General features: G+C 37.4%; 1 protein-coding gene across 15 annotated transcripts in view; it reads left to right on the top strand.

The window, feature by feature from the left end:
- The window catches only part of HDAC9 (histone deacetylase 9), a 461,778-nt gene that overhangs the window by 253,779 nt on the left and 185,415 nt on the right, over positions 1-22,584 (top strand). For 9 of the 15 annotated variants that reach the window (XM_048304071.1, XM_048303997.1, XM_048304050.1 and 6 more), the window contains 6 exons: positions 1,070-1,185; positions 6,860-6,982; positions 8,441-8,488; positions 8,925-9,135; positions 9,538-9,755; positions 18,041-18,310. In XM_048304071.1, the coding sequence (XP_048160028.1) occupies positions 1,070-1,185; positions 6,860-6,982; positions 8,441-8,488; positions 8,925-9,135; positions 9,538-9,755; positions 18,041-18,310 (986 nt within the window). Of the gene's footprint in view, positions 1-1,069; positions 1,186-6,859; positions 6,983-8,440; positions 8,489-8,924; positions 9,136-9,537; positions 9,756-18,040; positions 20,611-22,584 lie in introns of those variants that run through there. The other 6 variants (XM_048304039.1, XM_048304028.1, XM_048304017.1 and 3 more) reach the window with 2 other exon arrangements.

Raw genomic sequence — 22,584 nt, 5'->3', positions numbered from 1 at the left:
TTAGTACAGCTGGATATGGAGTCACTTCAATAAATCAAAGAGTAAAAGATCCAAGTAAAAGATAGGAAGCCTCCTGTAATGTCAGTCAAGGTGAAAATGTATTTTTGCATGAACTAAGGCATAAAGAGTGAATAAGCAAAGAAGTAACTATAGAATATTTGCTGCCACATTTAAATATTAATTAATTTAACTTCTTGAGTGCTTTAATTTGAAAGCTATCCCATGAAAGTGGGATATTTGAAAGCTATTCCATGAAAGTAACCCACTAGTGGGTTACTCTTCCATCTATAACCTTCTCAACTGTTTCCATTACATAAATATAATTTATATATCATTTATATATATAATTTTTGTTTATGATTTATATCAGTTTAGAATTAGAATAACTCAATACAACAACATACAATGAAGTCATCCTCTCCCCCTTTGTCTTAGACAGAACTTGGGACATTTTAAATCAAGATAGCATGCAGCCTTTCAAATCCTATTTAAATGTCTTTGCACATTGTAAATATTCCTTTGTATTTGTGCCAAAGATGAAGTGAAAGTGTATATTTTGCCATTAGTAATTGTGTATGTAATGATTGGTCCACAATGGGGTCATCTCCTTCCTAGACAGAAAGGATGGCAGTAGGCTTCATGAATTGACAACATTATCATGACCTCTGCAGGCCTGCTATCTCTGTCATTTTGATCTCTTACAGAGGAAGGACTCTAGGCAATTAAAATGGAAAGAGTTCCTTTTCTTTACTCATTACAAGCTCTGTGTCAATGTTTCTGCCTGATACTGAGTAGCATAACCATCTTTGTGGGAAAAATAAATACTAAATTCTTCTTACGTGACACAGACAGATCAGAAGGGGAAAGACCAACAGTATCTTTCCTTGTTAGTTGTAAAAAGAAAACCAAAGAAATGGAGGATGAGTCGAGTCTTTAATGTAAGTAAATAGTGTAACCAAGAGATATTTTCAATAGCAAAAAAGCCCTATGCTATAAAGGTTATATAATTAATCAAGATCATGTGTACCTTTCCAGGGTGAAATTCATGTATGTTTAATCTGTTTTTCAGAATCCTCAGTCAGTAGCAGCTCCCCTGGATCAGGTCCCAGTTCCCCAAGCAATGGTCCGACTAGCAGTACAACAGAAAATGAAACCTCAGGTTTGCCACCTAACATTCAAGCTGAGGTAAGACTCATTATTGTTTAGATAATCGCTCAGGTTTCTAGACTGAAGAGGAGATTTGATCATGTTCACAAGCAGAGTAATTGGGATACCAGGACACTACAGGCTGACATCAAAGTACGTCATGTATGAGATATATCTTTATGTTTGAGATGCATGTTTAGAAGATTCTTTGGTAACAAAAGATCGGGGAAAAGCAGCAGTAATGCTACTGGAAGAGTGGGAGGGAGCTGTGAAAGAATATTACTTTCTGGGATGACCTGAAGAGGTGCTCAGTGCTGAATGCTGATGAAGAACTCCTGGGTACAAAACAGTGGTTTAGGCATTGGTGATCCTAACACTTACGAGTTAGGGTGGTCCCAGGTTCAGATGAGTGCTGAAGTAGATTTCTTTAATCACAGTATTGGAGTTAGGTGACTAAATCCTTGTCACATCTCCCTTTTATTTTGCTGTACCTCAGTTTCCTTATCAAGGCAGTACTTAACCACCGTAAATGTCATTCCAGAATTCTTGAATACTTGTTTTGTAAAGTGAGATTGTAAACGGAAGGAATCTTAACTACTCCTTATTCTGTTTCATACATACGTGCCTATAACAACAGGAATGCAGATGGTAAATCAGTTGTGATCAACCTCATTTAGCACAGATGACATGCCCAAGTCATGCTTTCCATGGCAGTATTGTAAAGGGACAGTAAATGAATTCGACTAAGAAAGACTCAAATTCCACAGTGTTCTGTATCCAGTGCCAATACTTACTGCAGTTCCTGCTTCGGTGGCAAGGTTTTCTATTAATTGTTGGTTTATGCTATTTATGTTAGAAAAACTGCATAAGAAAAGGTGATTTAACAGAGTTTTAGTTAATGGAGCTATTTCTCCAGGTCAGTGGCAGGACATTCACCTAAAAAAAACCCTGGAATGGGCAGTTCAACCTCCAGCAGTGACTTTTCCCCATAATGAATTAATTGTGTGTGTGAACTATGATCCAGGGGGCAGGTGGGTGACCTCTGCACACTGATTAGTAGCCTCTCTCTGGCCCGTAACCAAAAAGAAAAAAAAATTGCGTTGATGGCTAACATGTGGTCTTGTCTCATAGCCCCCCATATGTGATTGCAAAGAAACTTAAATGATGCAGAGTAAGATCCATCATTAGGATTAGATCAGATCCTAGTTCAGTGGAATTAAGTTGTGTATTTTACTACTGGGCATGTTTTAGATAGAAGTTGGTAATATGTGGCTGTTATTACATGCTGTATTAAACAAGAAGTCTTATCCAATTGGATCTTTTATTGATTTGAGAATACTACAAAATGGAAGGGCAATAACGTCTCAGACTGATACATGGTACTTGTTACTTTGCATGTTACAGTTTCTGGACACTTGCACCATCAGAAATACATACAGCCTGGTCAGGCTGGTGGTCTCCGGAGATTTGGAAAGGTTGTAGCAAGAACCAGCAGAGTTCTATTCTGCTTGCTAATAGAACATTGCATTGCATATTATTTGCCACTTCTGTGCCAGACACCAAAAATTATAACCCCAACGTACAATCAAAGATGCTCAAATGAGCCTAAAAAGTTCCTTTAGAAGTTGAGCTCTTCATGCTGGCGTCAGTCACTCCACTCAGTGAAATGTGCTAAGAAGCTGAAACTACAGACTTCCATTTCTGGATCCAGTTGGGGATTTCTTTACCTCTCTAGTTACTTGACTTTTAGTACTGTGGTCTTGTGGGTTCAAACATTTTTCCATAAATCTCAGCTTCAGTGATTCTTATTTCAGTGGGATTTTCTTTGGTCGTTTAACAGCAGCCAAACTCCTACATATCTCTTTCCTAGTTTAGTGTTAGCCAGCTCTCAAAGGCTATACAGCTAATCAATTTTTCATCAGATATGCAAAGGACTGTAGTTTCTAATAATAGGATGAGTGTTCCAAAATCACCCAAAAATATCCCTTGTTTTTCTGTAATCCCGCATGACTCACATCGCTGTTGTTTCATAATTGTTGTTGTGACATTTGCAGTAAGTGTTGTGCTCATATCTGAGTGGGTGGATAGCTGCGGTTTTCATGGCAGCAAATAAAACACTTTTTGCTGGGGAAAAACAGGTTGCTATGACAGAGTCATTTACCAGTAAAACATGAGTCAGTACCGTAAATGATTACACTCCAGTGCATGGACAGAATTAGAGCATTATCAGTAATGAAACAGATTTTTAAAGTATTTTTACCACATTTATTGGAATAGTGAGACTTTTAAGTGGTTTACTCTCTGGAGCAGACAGTCTGGTGGGTAGACGTTTACAATTTTTTGAATGAACAAAGATGCACTGCATATGCTGCAGCTTTGCAGATAATCTTTTACTATCACAGTTCCCTTAATGGTACTTTCACTACCATTTGTTAAAACACCGATCTCATTATATGAAACTTGAAAGTTGAACTCAGGATTTTAATTGCACCTTATAAATAAAATCCTGTTTTTATTAGGCGCAGTTGTCTCCAGTATCATCAAGGTTCACCGCAGTAGCTATTTGTCTCCTGTAGCATGCCATACACGTTCAGGTCACCTGCTGTGCTGGGGCTCAATCTTGCTTGCCTGAGAAATGCAAGCAGGATTGAGCCCCTGCACAGCATGTCCCTTGAGTTCAGAGGGACAACCTGCTTTAGTCATGTGAAAAGATTAATTTTAGGCATTCACGCTCTGGTCAAAAGCCATTGAAGGCAATGGAAAGTTTCCAGTTGGTGTAACTGGGCTTCAGATCAATTTCTTTCTTCTATTTGTGCTTTGCAAAGCAGTATTTCCTAGAATATCACTTGATTATACAGGAGACATAAATTACATACGTGCCAGATAAGCACATACTTGTTTTGTGCAATCCCACAGCCCCGTGCTTTTAATCCTCAGCTCCTTGAGGTGATCTTTGTAAGGGGCTATTGGAAAAATGTGTAGGTTTCTGGCCAGCTGATGAGGTTTGTGTCAAGTGTACGTGAAGAGAGTCTAAATTAATTTTTTTTTTTTTTTTAAATCATCCCAAAAGCCTCAAGAAATATAAATGTAAGTAATTGTGCATATTGAAAGCTGTGACAATTACTGTAGCTCCACAAGTGAGGAATATTAAAGTCAAGCCATTTTGTCTTTCCCTCGTAATCTATAAATGTGCATATAAACATGCACACATAGGTGCTCCTGCTTCTCAGCAAGTCCCACAGTGCAACTAAAGCACGGTCACTCGTGGTTACTTGTTGATCATCGTGCACTGTTACACTGAGTTCTTGTACTCTATTTTGAGAAAGAGGATAACTCTGTTGACAGGCTATTTTAAGCATCAGTAAGCAGGATCTGTAGACCCAAGGAGTAGGTACGTAGAGGAGCAAGTAGGTCAAGATGCTCTTTGGGGTAATTTCGGTGCCAGTCCAAACCACCATGTTTGCATGTAGGCCGAGGACATGGTTTAGCCGTTGTGCTGCCAAATGAATCTGTTGGCAACTCCTGCCTGTGCCGCCATGGCAAGGTATTGTTGACCGTGTAAAAAGAAAAGCTGCAGCTGGGATCATGTATTTCTGCCTCTGGGGGACCCTGCTTGAGCAGGGTGGTTGGACTAGATGACATCCAGTGGTCCCTTCCAACCTTACCCATTCTGGGGTTCTGTGATACACAGAGGACCCTAATCTATGCAGTAGTGGACTACTTTTATTTTGGGAGATGAGGTTAAGCTGATGCTTAGGATGATATTACCTGAAAATATTTTGAAAAATGAATCACTTACCAAAGTGAAAATGACAGGTTATTAGCAGTATTAAAAAATAAATTACGATGCTTTTATTAATAAACTCCTGTTTTCAACATTAAACTCCTGTGGTAAATAACATCATTGCTTCTGCCTGATGAAACAGTCATGCCTGACCTTCATGTGGGAGAGCTATTCACCCTGCCACTGTTACTTTTATTAATTCAAATCTTAGAAGGTAATAGTGGCATACCAAAACCCAAATATTAAACATAAATCTTTCAAGTGGCTTTGTATCAATGCAGCAGTTGCTACAAATTTGATCATATTCTAGGAGTCACATTAGAGTGTCCATTTTCACTTAAATGTTTGTAGATTCCCTCCATAATATCTCCGTAGTCTTGACTTACTTGGATTTATTCATGGTCAAAGGTGGATGTTATCAAGGCAAGACACTTTTAGCCAGGACTTAATGTAATATGCAAGTGGAGCTTCTTTGTTTCCTACACTATCTGTTGACATTCCCTAGGTACCAAAAGAAAATTACAGGGATAGACTTCTACTGTTATTGTCTCAGTGATAGGTCATATCTCCAAACAAACTGTATGAGGAAGGTTATGTTTTGGAATAACATCCTGTGTTTTTGTGCTTAACCACTTTTCATTGATGGTCTGAAGTTGCATTGTATTAACACGAAGTATTTTACAGAGTTAATTGATATTCCAGGTTTGTCCGGGGGAAAATCTACAGCTCCCCACAACATGCTTGACAAGTTATTATATTTACTTTAGTCAAAGCCCGAGTGTGCAGTATCCCTCTTGGAGGTGGTCTATTATTGGAGTCCCATATGCTTTTTGTTTGGGAAGAAAGCAGTCACTGTGTCATACTGTTACACAGGGTATTCTTTTTCAAGGATGTTGTTCCCTTGGGGACCATATCATGCCAGAGTTCCTAAGTCTAATAAGACCTTTGTAGCTCTTATTGTGTCAAAGTTCTGGGAGGGAAGCAAGAGTTAAACAGAAAATATAATTCAAGCAACTATACTAGACCACATGTTGAAAAATATCACTGTTCAAACTGAAAGGCAAAGGCTTCAAAAAGATTCCTGATGTGGTAATCTTTTTATGTTTCTTACCAATTAATCTATGGAAAGAAAAAGGGCGATCTTTGTAGAATGTCTGGTTTTATTTTAAAGTAATTAAAAATATATCAGCAGTTCCATGTCCTTGAAAATTATATCACAAGTCTTCAAAAGAAGTGTTAAGGATTTTAACTTGAATGGATTAGGAAAGCTCTGAGGGGTATCCCATCATCAGGGAATGACAGGATGCTACTTTTGTATATATGCAGACAGAGAGAGAGAGACAGTCTATTATTTTAAATGGCAGATGTGTCAATATGCCTTACTTTCTACACAAAATTTCTGCCTTAATGGAAGTAAATAGTGTGCCTCAAACATCCCCATATCATAATTTGGCTAACAAAAGACATGGACTAGTTAAAAAACACATTTCATACCTTACAGCAAAAGTTATGATAACTGGAGTAAAGGTTTAATACATCCATATTTGTGATTCAGCTGGATATAATCCTTAATTCACTGGGTAAATTCCCAGTGAGTTTCTTGGAGTGAAAGTCCAGTTGATAAGAACTGATGCTGAACTGATGAGAAGTTCCTAAGATGGTCTAGGAATCCTCAAGATTTCAGCTTTGCATGGAACTTTGATTTACTAACCAAAGAATAATTGCAGACACATATCAGTTGTTTTCTTAAGAAAAGAACAATCAACAGTTTTTTTACAGGGACAGTAATTTTCCATATCTGGAACTCCAATGGGATGCAAACCAATGAGTGGTACATAACTGGCTTTCAGCGTATCGGGATATGAGGATAAAATAACCAAGATAAAAAGGTTGGAGATTTACTTCTGTTGTTTCTACCCTTTATTCCAGCACCTGGTTTCCCAGCAAGGCCTTTTGATACAGGACGAATCAGTGAACTTGTTGAGTCTGTACACATCCCCTTCTCTGCCCAACATTACCTTGGGACTTCCAGCAATACAACCTCAAATCAGTGTAAGTGACCAGTCTCAAGCCTTCCTGCATACGTATGCTTCCAGAAAACCTACTTTCTGATTATTCTCTTTATTTTTAGCATTTTGGAACATAAGCAATTCAAAGTGGGAACCAGACCTCTCTATGCATTGGGCAACATCTGGATATTTAAGGGCACAACTTGAAAGCAATATTCATTCTTGATCTCAAATAAGCAAGTGCCAGTGTAGATCTTAGCTAAGTACGGGCCACATGCATTGCATTTATGCCAGATAACAGATTTCAGATGTGGAAGGAAGTATATGAGGAGATTATTTCATTTGAAAGTATGAGGAGATTATTTAGTATAAAAATTTAATTATATGATCATTTCTACCTGATAAATTACAGCACCTGCTGCTTTTTATGAGATTCCATTAGTGACCTAAACTGGGCTGGAGGATTGTCGGAGAAGAATGTCATATTCCTGTAGCTCAGTAAAGTACCTGAAAACTTTGCTACTGGTCAAAACTTACCTCCTTTACAAGAACAACGAAAGTAAAAATACAAATGTAGTTTTGAGTCAAAGTTCCATGTTATTTTACGGCTTTTTCAGTACATTTACTGTTCTTAGCAATAACATGTTGCTACAATCTAACATTTTAACATCAGGGACAGAACTTCGCAAAGAAAATTATGTAAGCTTGAAATCAGTTCTCTAGAAGCCTTAGCAAATTATTGTTTTTAAAGGATGGAAAAATTGAACATCATGAAAAGTAGTGCTTACTTTCTCAGAGGATATCATAAAAAATTTCTTAGCTATTTCACAAAAATATGACTAGCTTCAACTAGCTTCAAAGTAAATTTATAACATTAAAAAGAAATGAAAATATGTTTCATTTGCTCACTCAAAACTTGTAAGCTTTTGATGTGGCCAACTAGCACCAAATATTACTTTTGGCACTAGAAAAAACAAAGGGATTGATTTATGCAAGTAACGTTTATTTCTGTTACTAGAATAAGCAGTTGCAAAGTGAATGCAAAGCTTACTTTGGTGGTTGTTTTCCAGGGGAGGGTGATAGCAGCGTGAAGTAAGCGTACACCAAAAAAATATTGGTGAAAACCTTGGTTTAGAATTTATGGAATTCAGATTATCAGAGATACTGTTTTTACCATGACATACCATAAGTGTTTATCTGCAAGCCTCAACATGCATATTTCTATTAGGTTATTATTCTTGCTGTAAAAATTGTTATTCTGCTTGAACTGCCATTTCAAGGTTTCTTTTTTTTAATAGCCTAAGAGCAAAGCAATATAAAGTACATTTGCAATGATGAAGGGCCAAAACTTCCAAAAGCTTTAAATCAATAACAGTGCAATTTATAAGGCACTTCAAAATGCCACACACATACAACAGCTCTTGATGTTTCTGTAGATGAGAGTTTAACTGTGCAAGTTTGCTTTGCAAAGGGTAAAACTTACATTTGTGCTGTCCTTCAGGGAGTCAGGGAGTGCTCCAGGAAAAGTAATAGCTTCCCACTACTACAGGTAACTATTTTGTGTTGCTGATTGGCTTGCTGTGTGATGGAAAGTTATGTGAAAAACCAAGCCTTGCCTATTCCAAACTCAACGCAAACTATTTCCTCTGATACTCTAGTTTCCTGTGCAGGAGGCTGTGGAAAGGTCTTTAGGAATTTTAAGGATAGGTCCTGTCCTTTCATTAATAATGTTCTAACTAGTAGTTCCTTAATGCTTTGGCTTTTATTACTGATTTTTTTTCAACTGGTTTCATTACTCAGTTTCTCACAGCATTACATTTAACTGGCATGTTCTTCCTTTTCATCTCACAAAGTGTAGGATAGGGATGTTAACCTTTTCTTCTGTATGTGTTTGTAATAGATTGACATAAGACCATCCAGTTAAGTAGAGGTATAAATGTCCACTTCTCTGAAAAGCAGTTACCAATGCTGTTGTTCTTTGACAGGCTTCATCGTCATTCAAAGAAAAGCAGAAGGGGGAGACCCCATCACTTAGACAAGGAGTGGCCTTGGCTGGACAGTACGGAGGAAACATTCCTCCATCGTCAACTCATCCTCACATTGCTTTGGAGGGAAAGCCAAACAGCAGCCACCAAGCTCTCTTGCAGCATCTGTTACTGAAAGAACAAATGAGACAGCAAAAACTTCTTGTGACTGGTAATGATCAAAGCTCCAACAATACTAATTTAAGATGTTTTTAATGACATTTGTGTTTAGTGTGCAGTAATACAGATACCATACATCCTAACTGTTGGGAAAAGTGGAAGGGTGGAAGAAAAAAGGACAGTATCATTGTTTTCCCTTTTAGTGATTTTGTTCCAGTCTGTTAGCCTGAAAGAATTCAATGATTACAGAAAAGAGAAAATGATTACTTCATCACATTCTTTTGCAGCAGCCGAACTTCCCAGCATGGTGAGGCACGTGGTACACGTCCCAGTGCATCAGTGCAGATGCAGAGTTCTGCAATATACACCCCTCTTCTTACTGAAAGCTTTCTTTCCTGTTAAAACTATTAGTCTGTTGTTTTTCACAGGGGAGTGAAATGTCCCTGTTTTGCAGGAGTGGTTCCTCTTCATCCACAGTCTCCTTTAGCAGCAAAGGAGAGAGTTTCACCTGGCATAAGAGCTGCCCACAAAGTGCCTCGTCACAGGCCACTGAACCGAACCCAGTCAGCTCCTCTTCCTCAGAGTACTTTGGCTCAGCTGGTCATCCAGCAGCAACATCAGCAATTTTTGGAGAAGCAGAAACAATACCAGCAGCAGATCCACATGAATAAGGTGAGTTCCCAAAGTAAAGAATTTCCAATAAATTTAAAGGTGGATAACTAAGAAGGAAGTTTAGTTATTGGTGACATGTCATCATGGACAGTAGAGAGGTTCTTGCAGGAGTATCTTTTTTGTTTATATATAGTTCATATAAACATTTGTATGGATCTTAATTTCAAGGTTCTGAAATGGGCTAAAATTCAACAAAATAGAGTTCAAAGTAGCCCACAGTTTTACCTGGCAGGTGGTTTCCCGTTGAATGGTAAATAATGCCTTAAAAATTGGCATGTGTACTTCTGAGCTGCAGTAATCACTCCACTTGCTACTTTTGAATTGTGTTAAAACCTTTCTCATTGTGGACTGGAATGTTGCATAAATAGATAACTCATTTGAACTCAAATCAGCTGATTAAATTTATCAGATTTATGTAAGATATTTACTAAACATTTGCAGAAATTTTTAATCAGTGTTTATCAAACTGACATTTCTCTGTGAGTAACATGAAAGTTTGTTACCTATATGGTAATATAAAACGACCATATAAAGAGAAAGAGAAAAATGTGCTGTTGCTGATATCTGACACAGGATTGAGTTGTGTAGTACAAGGTTCCCTGTACAGTAACACCTTATCTTGAGCAAGCGCAGGGGGAGGAAGAAAAGGGACCGTGCATTAATAAACAAAGGGCAGCAGAATCTAAATAGATTTGTCAGGAAACAATACTTCTACAACAAAATCCAGTTGTTACCCAGTCTGAAATTAAGATATGCAAGTAATTACATGTTTTTATTTGGAGAACATTTTTCTGCACTTATACACAACTTTCCAAAAGTTGTTTGCTGAAGCTCCACTGGTATTACAAAGGTATTAGTTATGCATCCTTAGTTGTCTTCTTTTGTTTTAGCGTTACTTAATAACTATATATATGAGGCGATGTCAAAGAAGAAAAGATGAAAAGTGGACGTTCAGCTCTTGTACCTAAGGAAAAAAAAAATCAATCCACCTTACTTACTGGGTGAATTTCCCAGGGGTTACTGATTCTTTGGAATCTACTAAGAATTCCCAACAAAATTAGAAACAAACCTAGAGTTTAAGTACATAGTTTGTACAGTGGTTTGGTTATTAAATCTTGTCTTAATTAGGAAAAATGAAGACCAGAAAACTTCAAAGTTCAGAGCTGATCCTTGCATGTTAACCCCTCTCAGCTTGGGTGTTTTGATTACTCAACTAGGACTCCAGTTGGCTTTTCTTTGAGTATGCATTCCATATGTTTAATCAAGATGGCATATGTATATCTTGTAGCCTCAGGTTTTGAAAATATTTCACCTTCCCTCAATTGTCTGAAAAGAGTATTTAACTGGTAAAGTACTGACTCTTTGTACTACAAACCCATCAGTTCATGCATTCCTCACAAAGCAAAGAACCCCACTGACATGTTTTTGTTAGGTAGTGTGCTTATTGATATAAATTCTACCATAGCATTTGGGGGTATGTGCTGTAGCATATATGAACATTTGTCCCCAGTGTGAAAATTAAACTTGAGGCACATAACCATATATTTCTAGATGGGATTAGGAAGTAAAAAGATTGGTTTGTGATAATGCTTATTTCAGTAACTTTTTTTTTCAGTAGAACTGCAACAAAAATACATGTTAATGAGAATAATTCACTCTCATACTTGAAATACACCTTCATTCTCACATGGTTCTTTTTGATGAAGAGACAAAACTGGTGAACCTAGCTTTTATTCTGTGCAGTATAGGCTATACACACATGCAGATAGTGGAAATTTAAGTCTATCCTAGGGCCTCTGTCTGCCTTGAACTCTCATAACCTACTTTTGCCCCAAGAGCTTCTCAATCTCCTTTACTCCTATGCCCAGAGCAGCCAGCCTTCTTCAGGAGCACAGTAACTCCTCAGAGCAGCAAATAGCTGAGGAGGAATGAGATCATGTTGCAGCCAGAGAAGCAGTGGGTTTTCTGAGGATGCGTGTGATTTCTCAGACCTTACCGTTTGCAGCATCTAGGTTCTTCTCCATTCTCAGAAGAACCATTTTGAGGAAAAGTACTGAAAAATGCCAGAGCTCTAACCATGTACCTGTCCTCTGCAAGGACACAGAAAGCCAGGGGGCTTCCTTATGTATTTACGGAACTTGATTTTTAAAAACTGAAATTAAAGGGTAGCCAATATGCAAGAGAATTTTAAAAAGATCACAAAAGATCAAATGGTGGAGTAGCTTTTAAATAGTGAATTTAAAGCTATAGTTTTTAACTTTTTAGCTAAATTTCAGATTGAACACCTGTGACTACATAAGGTTTTTGAACTCTGCTAGCATGGTAGAATATACTTTGATTGGTCTTAAAACTTGCCTCTGTTCACAGTTGAAGTTACTTTTTCATTACATAATTTGCACAGCTTTACAATCAAACTCTGCAAAGCAGATTAATAGTTATTCGAAACTTTAAACAGTAGATATTCTAGACCAGGTAGGAAAGCAACCTAGTATTTTATTTCTTAGGATAAGATGAGGCATGTATCAAGTAAACACATGAACTTGTTTTTTTTCTGTTGTTCTCTCCTTTACTCTTCTGTTCATAGGCTGTATAATGAAATCTGCACAGAGGTGCAGAGAATGCCTTTTCATTCATGGAAAATGCAGAGGTTTCATTTAATAAGGAATACTCAAGGATCCTAAAAGTTTTGGTAATAAAGATCAGAACCATTTTAAGCTGTCAAGACTGTGAAATGCTGGTTGATCAAGAGCTTAGAGCAAATCAATATCTTCTTTTTTTTTTTCTCTTTCTCTTGACATTTTATTCCTTATGATTAGGACTTCAGTACTTAAGCCTTTAGTCTTCAACTGAACCCACAATTTGAATGTTTGCCCTGAGTTAAGATGATAGGGCATGTGTCAGCACTCCCTGAAAACTGGTTTTGTTCAGATCTCTTTGGCTGACTTATAGGTGTAACAATAAAAACAGGAAGAGAACCAGTTTTTCCCCACCCCACTGCTCTTGTATTTATCTTGTATTAAAAAACCCCCACAAATATTTTCTTTGAGGAAAAAATATACTTCATGAGCAAGCCAGTGGTCCAGTGAGGGTGATAACAAGCAAAATCTGACATAGGTCAGAGGTAAAGGATTCCCCTGGATCATTTACATTTTGAAAAGAAGCAAATCCTTGCCAAAAGGTGTGCCTCTGTCCTTACGAGCAAAGAGGAGATCCCCTATGGATTGTTTCTGGTCAGCTGTCAGATGCCTGGCTTTTGATGTGGGAAATGGTATATGTCTCCACTGAAGTCTGACATTTATACCTGTGGGATCTAGTACGCTGACCTTCTGAAAACATTCTGCAAATGTTGACATCTCTTCCAAAAGTAGGTAAAAACCCTTGTCCCAGAATTAATAATGAATGTGAAGTAACCTGAACTCAGCTTGTCTTAGGGAAGACTGGCTTTACCATTGTCAGCTTTAATATACTTCTGTCCAAATGACAGCTTGTTTCCTCATATGCCCTTTGATCACCATTGCAGATCTTCATTCTGCTCAATAAAGGGAGACCAAAGTCCAAAACCCCCAGTTAAAATTAGTGCAATTGGATACCAGAAGACCACTACTACAATAAAAAACTTAAAATCTTGATATTATTGTGTGTATCTATATTGTGTATAGCTTTGACCCAGCCACTTGCAGAAAAAAAGGATTTTGATATAACTAATCTAAATGCAAAGCCCCTAGCAGAAGTCCATGTTCAAGAAAATCTCAGAAATCAGAATGTGAAGAGTACATGAACAAAGCCGTCTGTCTTTAGAAGTTATTTTTGCCATCTATGATGAATAAGGTCTGCCTCTACTGAAGCTGAACTAGCACTGTCTTCACTGGGGCCAAGATTTTATTTGATCAGTGCAGGAACCCTATTTGTGTTCTTAAGTTATGTATTCATAGCATTTTGGCAATTTGTTTTCAATGGTAAAATTCTCTGTATTGGAGAAGTAAAGGGTAAAATAATGGGGCAAATGGTAGTGTGCTCTAAAGTATGGGAAGTATATGGATAATGTTAAGGCTTATATAAGAAACACCTGAATTTCAGTTTTCATTCTAGGATGTCAATTGGTTTAAAGCATCTCTGGATAGGGAATCGGTGACCAGGCAAGTCTGTGAGGTAAAAAAATATATAGGAAGTGAATATTCATTAGTACTTGGATGGTGTTCTCAGTTTACCAATATCTCTTATTAAAAATGAAAAATAATACAGAAATTTATGTTGATGGCAAAATAGAACAATTGTCAGTAGGAATATTAAAATATTGATTAGATTCAGATTGAATTAATCATTCACTTCTCTGAATGATATTTAATAGAATGTGAAAGACCAGATCAGGTTCAGCAGCAGTATATCAATGTAGCTTCATTGAACATATTACACTGAAGTTTTGGTTTTGCAGCTTACAAATCTGACTAGCATCTTCTGAAGGTGAGAGATATTCCTTCAAATATTGCCTATAGCAGGTGATTATTTGGACAAAACTAAAGCAACTGATGCCTGTTTGGAACTGGGAAATGCCCAGAGCATTTTCTCCTTTGTTGAGAACTAATGTTTAAGCCGTAATGCAGGAGAATGATTTTGAAAGACAAATACATCCCTTAGAAATACTGTACTACGTGAGTAACAGAGACAACAGGAAGCAGGCACCACATTGTTTTCAATGCAGCTAACAATGTACACACAACACACAGAGCTGGTAAAGTAATCTTACTGCCATAGGGGAGAAGGGGAAAAAGTGTTCTGTAAGAACATACATGAGTTCTTAGAAGTGACTGCCATGTATTTAAAATGAACAATTAATTAAGGATAGAAGCATATTGGTTGGCTGTTGCAGGACTTTGTGGTTTTGTCTCTTTGTAAGGACATCTTATTTAAAAAGATAGGGGCTGCATCTGAAGGACTTATAAAATGGTCAGTTGCAGTGTCCAGATTATTTAACCATCCATTTTTCTGTACAACCAAGCAGGTTAGGATATGTTTGATGTCTTTTTTTTTGATTGGACTCTTGCAGTTATACAATGGAGGTGATATCTGTAAATACTTCTTCTCCTGCTGGCACTATTTACTTTGACTCATGCATATCCCTTATATCTTAATTTCCTGAAAACAAAATCAAAAAAAATATAGGTTACATTAGCATGAAGGCAGTTTTTTAGTGACCACTTAAATTGGAATAGGTGATAGCAGTAAAGTATACAGGTTAAATATAACCAATATGTGCAACCCGTAATTTATTAGGGTAATAAACTATGGGCTTGTTATTGTTTTTAAACATAGTCCTACTAAACCTCAGATTAAGCAATCACTTTTTCAAAATAAAAAAAGATGCATTAAAATTAGGAGAAAGTCCTGCATGTGACCTACAAATAAATTCAGGGAAAAGAAAGGTAAATGGGGGTTTAAAGTGGAAGGTTTGAACATTAAGCGTAAGCAAGAAGTATCTAACTGTGCAATGAAAAGACTTGAGCAGTGTTTCATTCAGAACACTTTCTGCTGTGTAATCCATCTTTAGATAGAGAAGATAGAAATACCAACTCTAAACTGCTATCTTCACATCTCTCCAGATACAGTTCTACTACCAGGAGATATAATTTAAAATGAGATGTTTCTGACTTAGGAGAACTGTCCAGTAATGATATTACTATAATTACTGGAATAGGTTGGGGCCAAACTGTCCTTAAAAAAAACTTCAAAATATATGAAAGCATTGTGGTGATACAGAGAAAACAGTCAGCTGTGGCTTAGCAGTCTGAGCAGCAGAAGGGATTGTCAGGTTTTGGGTCATGTCCCCCCCATTCCATCCATGCAGTTTGATCATGCTCCATCGTATGAGAGGACATGACTGTAGTGCCTCATAGCCCCTTGCCTGAGGCTTAGTTAAAGTCACAGTGGAAAGGGTGTTCTTAATAAAGCTTTGCCGTAAAGAAGATAAAATAAATACACTTTGTAAAGTCTATTGAGCAAATATATAAAGACTTTCATTTTACAGGGTTTTAGAAAATTTAATTTGCTTATCTCCTCCTGTTGCTGAAATCTGGAGCAAATCACCTACTGAGTTCCACGGCATGGGAGCCGGCTCCAAAACAGGAACACTGCAAGTTGAAATGCACACAAATACCACTCTGAGTCTCTGCAGCCGCCCTACGTGTGGTTGTTCTCTCCACTGATTGCATGCAAGAAGTGTTTGAAGGTGATCCATGTATAGATGCTATACTGCAGTCCATCATGTGTTCCCTCAGAAAGCTCAGCAGCAGATCTGTACCCATACAGCAGTGTAAAGAAGACAGAGCCGGACATAAAAGTGAAAAAGCATAAAAGAAAGGAGAGCAGTAATGAGCTAAATATGTCTCTTAACCTTGCTGTAGGCATGCACTCATTTTCTCTTGGCTTCCCCTCCAGAAAACCCACCTGGTGTCAAGTAACTGGCACAGGGAATGGTTTACAGATGGATCAGCCTCAGATGTTTCAACTTGTATTTGCTCACTAGCAGCCAGCCATGCAGCCTTACCTGCCTTTCTCTTCCTGCTTGAGGAGTGGAGAAGGCTCCCCACAAATGGTTAACTAATTAGTAATAAGAATAAGGAGAATAATAAGTGAAAGGAGTGTACCTGTGCTGATTACACGCAGTTAGCTTTAGTACTTCTTGGTCAGTGTCATCCCCCTGAGAAACAACTGGAAAAGATTTATAGGTTTGATCTGAGAAATTTTTCAGATGCTGCGTAATAAAAGGAGACTCTCCACATTATTTGAAATAGTAAGGATTGCCCAGTTTAGGGCATGCCACCTGCAGCATACAGGATATTCATGTTGTGATTTGCAGTTACTACAGTAATGAAGAGGGATTTTTTATTTGTTTCTTTTTAGTAAGCCATTAAACTCCCATTACACCTCAAAAATGAAGGTTTGCTGTGAGAATAGCCAGACAGTCTTCCTCTGAGGAATTTGTTTCTCCACTGATGTGAGGCATATGCATCAAAGTATCAACTGGAACTGTAGAAATTTGTCTTTCAACTCTGCTTTTTGACTTCATAGGATTTTCTAAATCCAGCTGCAGCTTCTTGATCACAGTTTACTTGACAACCCGGCATTTTTCTGTATGCATTAGCAGGCTGAATGAAACTGGATGGTCCGTGGTTTGTGACAATAACAGATATCCTGAAGCCATCCATATACTCGGTAACTGAGTACATAACACTAGCTAAAACTCAGTTTGAAAGACATGATTGATGGTTGAGGGGAGGTATCTGGGAAGAAGAGAGTACGTAAGAGTAATGGTAAAAGGTGTTTTTCCCCTCTCAGGATATTTGACTTCGATGATACAAAACAGTATTTACTTGAAATCAAGCAGGCCAGTTGGATAAATGATAGTTACTCACTTGACCCTGCAACTTCTTACTCACATGTCTGATTTGTGCCTCTTTTAACAAAGTGGGGAATTTTTTCAGTTTCGGTTTTTGGCTATGTTTGGAGTATTTTGGAATGCATTGGCTTCATCTGAAATAGCAAAACACAAACTGCACATGATTGCAACGCTCAGGCATCTGGCACCTCTGCAGAGCTTTACAACAGCAGTTACTGGGCTAGAACTGGTGTTGCCTGGGTAGCTCTGTTATTAGATCATCTTTGCTGGAACTGGGATACCTGTACAATGCACCACAAAGGCTGTAGTCCTTCCAGTCATGGACAGACAAGCTTGTAGTATCCTTGTGCCAGGGGATAGGGGACTGACATCAGTTCTTTGTCACTTCTTCTTTGTTGGCTTTCAGTGCCTTCATGCTTTAATTGATAGAGATGTTTTTGTGAAAATTCTCTAATTTGCTTATAACAAAATATTATAGCTTAATAGTTTGCTTATATTTTACTGTTCCTTTATTATTCTGTGTTGTGGAAAATTAACTGTAAGATGGCATTTCTGCATTCATGTTTGAAGAGCATGAAGGAAGACTAATTTCTCTTGTTTACCAGCTGTAACGGTCTAATAGCTGTGTCATGTTTTTCATTATCCTGCCTTATTTTTAGTTTATTGTTATTTTATAGCACTCTATATAGGTATATGGTATTTTCTACTGCAGAATAAAAAGTGGCCTTTTGCTTAGGGACTTTTGTTCTTTTTCCCTTGTACATCGGTGTTTTGATGGCGCACGGCTACATGGGTTTGCTGTGGGCACTCTGATTTCATCCATGCAGATCTCGTACTTGGTGTTTGGCATCAGTGAAAGGAGTCAGTACTTGTTCCCCTCTTCTCTTTCCAGATGCTTTCTAAGTCCATTGAGCAGCTCAAGCAGCCTGACAGTCACCTGGAGGAATCTGAAGAAGAGCTTCATGGAGATCACTCGATGCAGGAAGAGCAAGCTCCTGCCAGCGGTGCCAGCATTAGGGCTGAGAGCAGCAGTGCTGGTGTGGATGACAGAATAGGACTGCAGGTGGGGGCTGTGAAAGTCAAAGAGGAGCCACTGGACAGTGATGAGGATGTTCAAACCCAGCAAATGGAATCTGGGGAGCAAGCTGCTTTTATGCAACAGGTAATAGGCAAAGATTTAGCTCCAGGATTTGTAATTAAGGTTATTATCTGAACATGACATGCATTTTCTAGGCTTTGATAAGCAACTGTGTTTTGGTTCACTGAGCTAGGAAATCCTGATTGACCATTCGAAGAATTTAACAAATAGAGAAGTGTTGTATGTACACTTGAAAACATAGTGAAGCTCATCCTTATGGCCACTAATTGAGAAAATACCTGTTGCAGTCAATTATTCTACATAAATCTTTGCATAATAGCTGATAGACGTTGTGTTAGCCCAGAAATACCTTACATTGCTTAGTTCTAGTGAAAGAGAACTCGTATCACCTAGCCTGTTGAGATCAGCAATTGATGGAATTAGTTTCCAGACCTGATTGATGAAACACTTTTCTGATTTTGAATCCTCTGACTTCTGCTTTCAGCTGTCTGTATATATTGTATCATACTGTAGTCTTGAACACTGTTAATGTTAGGGTATTTTTTTCCCCAGTAGACAGGTACTGACTGCTATCTTAGTGGTCCCAGGCTGGTGTATAAAGTTTAATTTAGAGAAAAGTACAAGGTGGATATAAAGAGGCAAGGCAAGGCACTGTTTTAAAATTACATTGTTTTCTTTTTTGCACTGCTTGGTTAATTTTTCATTCTGTCTTATTTGATGACAATGTCCGCAGAGACATCCTTAAATGCAGCAGATGCAAGTACTGGTGAGAAGCAAAATGCAGCGTTAGGTTCCAGTCAGTTACTAGGACATTGCACGAAAAGCACAGAACTGTTATTGTTATCATCTGATATCCAATCACTTGCTTGTTTTTTTTTAAATGAAGACTAATTGTACAATATCACATAACCTTTACCATGGAGTCTCATGGACAAATCCTAAAATAACAACTGTGCATGGAATGCCACCTTGACAAAAGGCAGGTTCAGCTTGCCTGGGTGCTTTAGCCAGAGCTGAAAGGCGCAGCCATGTGTGCAGCCCGCGAGCTGCATCCCGGTCCATCCCTTACAGTCGGCAGAACAAGGCTGGGTGCAGTGCAAGGCCCTGTTTATTTAAGTCGATATTTTGTCAGGTCCCTGCTGTTCTCCTGCAGAAAAGTGATTTTGGGAGGGGGGGCAGGAAATGCCTTATGGAAACAGGAAGCCCAAGTGATTCATGTGCTGAGGAATGCGGGGCAGGGGGGACGGGGCAGCGCTCCCTCTGTTTTTAAAGGCACTCTATGAATTGATTTATTGTCAAAGAAAATAACAAAGCGAGTAGGGAAATTGTTAAGGAAGCTTTCCAGTGAAACATTTCCTTCATATTCCCTTTTGATATGTTTACCTTGTTTTATAGGTTTACTTTTGTTAAGCTAGTTAAAGATTCATTGTATTAAGATCTCCTTTAATATGGATAATCCCAAACTGACCTGGACTCCTTGTCAGGTTTTTTTTCTATTAAAAATATTTATATTTCTAAAGCTGAGGTATTTTAAGGTGCAGTATCCGGTTTCAAAAGAGATAGTTGTTTTGCCAAATGTAGAAATTGTTCTAAAATATGTTACTAGCATGTGTTGTTTACATTATGTTCTAATACTATTCAATCTCTTCTAAAATTTTGCAACTTCTAAAGATACATTATCCGTTTTCCTAGAAGGTCTAAAAAAGAATGACTAAATAGCTGCTGTTAACATGAAAGGCCTCAATAGATAGAAAAAGATTTAATTGAGAAAAACACAGGTGATTTTAATGTGTGCTTCATATTTGAACAGAATTTTTTCTCCATCCTGGATGAAAAAAATTACATATACATTCAAAAAGTGAAGGCTATAAAAATGAAATTATATGTGTTTCCCATTCTGTATATTTTTGATTTTCTTTCAAATCTGACTTTAGCCTCATCAAAGAGGGATAGTGCATCTTTTAAAATACATTTGTGGAAAAATCTGCAGTTGAGAAGAATTTTGTACAATATCATTTCAAAGACATGTATTCAGAGAAGACAAAAGATATTTTTATAATGTCATTCAGGTGAGAAACCCCAGTATATTAGTATACTTTCATTTCAGAATCTTTCAAATTTGGATAAAATTAAAATAAGAGAAACTACCTGGAACCAGTGAAAAGGAAAACTGGGTTTAAACAATCACATTTCTAATTGATTATTGTCTCTTACATTTTAAATCTACTGTATTTATTATAATTTACACCCTTAGAGGTGATCTCTTGTTTTGTGTTGTAAATATATTCTGTTTGTATGTTCCCTTTTTTTGCCTTCTGATATAAGTCTCTTCCTTTCTCAAATAAAGTTTTTTTTTTAAAAGATCCCCTTCCAGATATTTGACTTTGTGTAAAGTTGGTAACTTAGTGGCTTTTTTGCTTTGTATAATAACCAGATATGTCTGATACACATCGTTGAAACAATTTAAACTTTTGGGAGCAAGGTTTTTATTACACTATTCTTACAATAATTACACAAAGTCTTTCTTTTTGGTCTCTTTGTTTTATCCTACGTCAGCCATTATAAGTTTTAGTGAATGTGGAATAGTATTGATGCATGCTCATTTTCCCATCATGGCATCTGTCTTGAACATGTGATCATACCACATAGGAAAGGTAAAAGCAAATCCCGGTTCCTCAGCTTCTAATTATCCAAAATTCAGATGAGCAGTAATAATTTCCTGATATTTCTAAAACCTGCCTAGACCCCTGATCTGAAAATGTGCTTGTACTGACCACTTTGATATTCATCAAGGCCTTTACAAAACTAGAGTCCACCTGCAAATATGCTGGGGGAGAGGGAGTCCATGAACTTGGCATGAGACAGCGAAGTCCCAATGTAGAGAACTTCCATGAAGATGTTAAATACTGCGTGACATTTCCTGAACTTTGCTTAGGATCTGCAGAGAGAAACACCTTGTACTGCATAACAATTCCTGTTGCTACAATACATGAATTGTTACTACCAAAAGAGTTCGAAAAACTACTGCGTTCTAGTTCTTACAACTGTTCATTTCATTTCCAAAGGCTCTAAGCAGCTTTGATTCTAGTATAACTTTAACTAAAATAAAATCTTATGTTTCAACAACATAAGTAGGTAAGAATAAATAGTTCTGTAAATCAAATTCAATTATTTTCACTGGTATAGCAGCAACGTAATGTTTCATCAATAATACAACCCCCCAAAATAGATAAAAGGTCAAGCTTTAGCAGAGGAAAGCTTAAAACAAGCTTTAACAGTATAACATTGTACTTCTTGCCTCATTGTTTATAGTATATTTAGAATCCTGTGTCTTTAAGTAAATCATGTTTTCATAACAGGAATTTTATTGAGTTTCCTTTTGTTTAAATACCTGTGGTAGAATTAGAAGAGCAGCCATAATGTTTTCAATTTACAACATTCCCGTGTTGGAGACTGCACCTAGATTTTTCTAAATTATTTACCCTGCATCATGAAGGGTCATCATTTCATGAAGGAAATAATCATAATTTAATACAATTCACAAGCCTTATTTTTTTTCCCAGGCTGATGTGCATCTATTTTTTTTTTGAACTGGAGATGTTTATTCCGTCCTGTTTTCCAAAAGGTAAAGCCAGTATCACTGATAGCTGCCAATTTAAAAGTAATTGCTAATAAATGAAGGAAAATCCTTCATAATATTTACATACTCAGACAGACATTACTGGAATGTAGATACTGTAACATTAGCCTTTTTTTCATCTTCTGACATTAACAAAATAGGATTAAAAGCTGAATGCCTCAGCAGAGCAGGAGCACTTCAGACACTACCACCACTCATTTGTGCACTATCTTTATTCCATCTTCATTATCATCAAGATCACTAAGACTTTCTCCATGTTACTTAAGCCAACCATACCCTGTTTTTATCTTCACTGGAATTCTGAGGTAAAAATCTATAAACATTTGTTCCAAACAGCAATCTAAAAGTGTTTACTTATTTCTCCCCCTTATGAACACTTCACAATTTGCAGCCAAAATCAGCTAAGCTGAGTTAATTTCCTTATTGTATTCTGTCCTGCTAGCAGCATGTCCTACTTATCCACTTAAGAAATGTTTGTTTGATTTTGATTTATTTGTTTAGTTTCTGATTTCCTTATGCAGTTCCCATCATCTGGGTGGTAATGGAGCTTCTGTACCTCATTTCTCTGTGGAAGAATATAGTTTAGAACACCATCTGCTGAATTACTGGTTAGGCAAACAGAAGAAGAGCATCCTGGATGAAATTATCTTCACTGGGGTAGAGCAATAATACAAGTCATTTTTGTGGAATTTTACTG

The sequence above is a fragment of the Corvus hawaiiensis genome, chromosome 1 (assembly GCF_020740725.1).
Source record: "Corvus hawaiiensis isolate bCorHaw1 chromosome 1, bCorHaw1.pri.cur, whole genome shotgun sequence".
NCBI classification, from domain to species: Eukaryota; Metazoa; Chordata; class Aves; order Passeriformes; family Corvidae; genus Corvus; species Corvus hawaiiensis.
The sequence above is the reverse complement of the archived record's forward strand: the minus strand, read 5'-3'. Positions and strand labels throughout refer to the sequence as shown.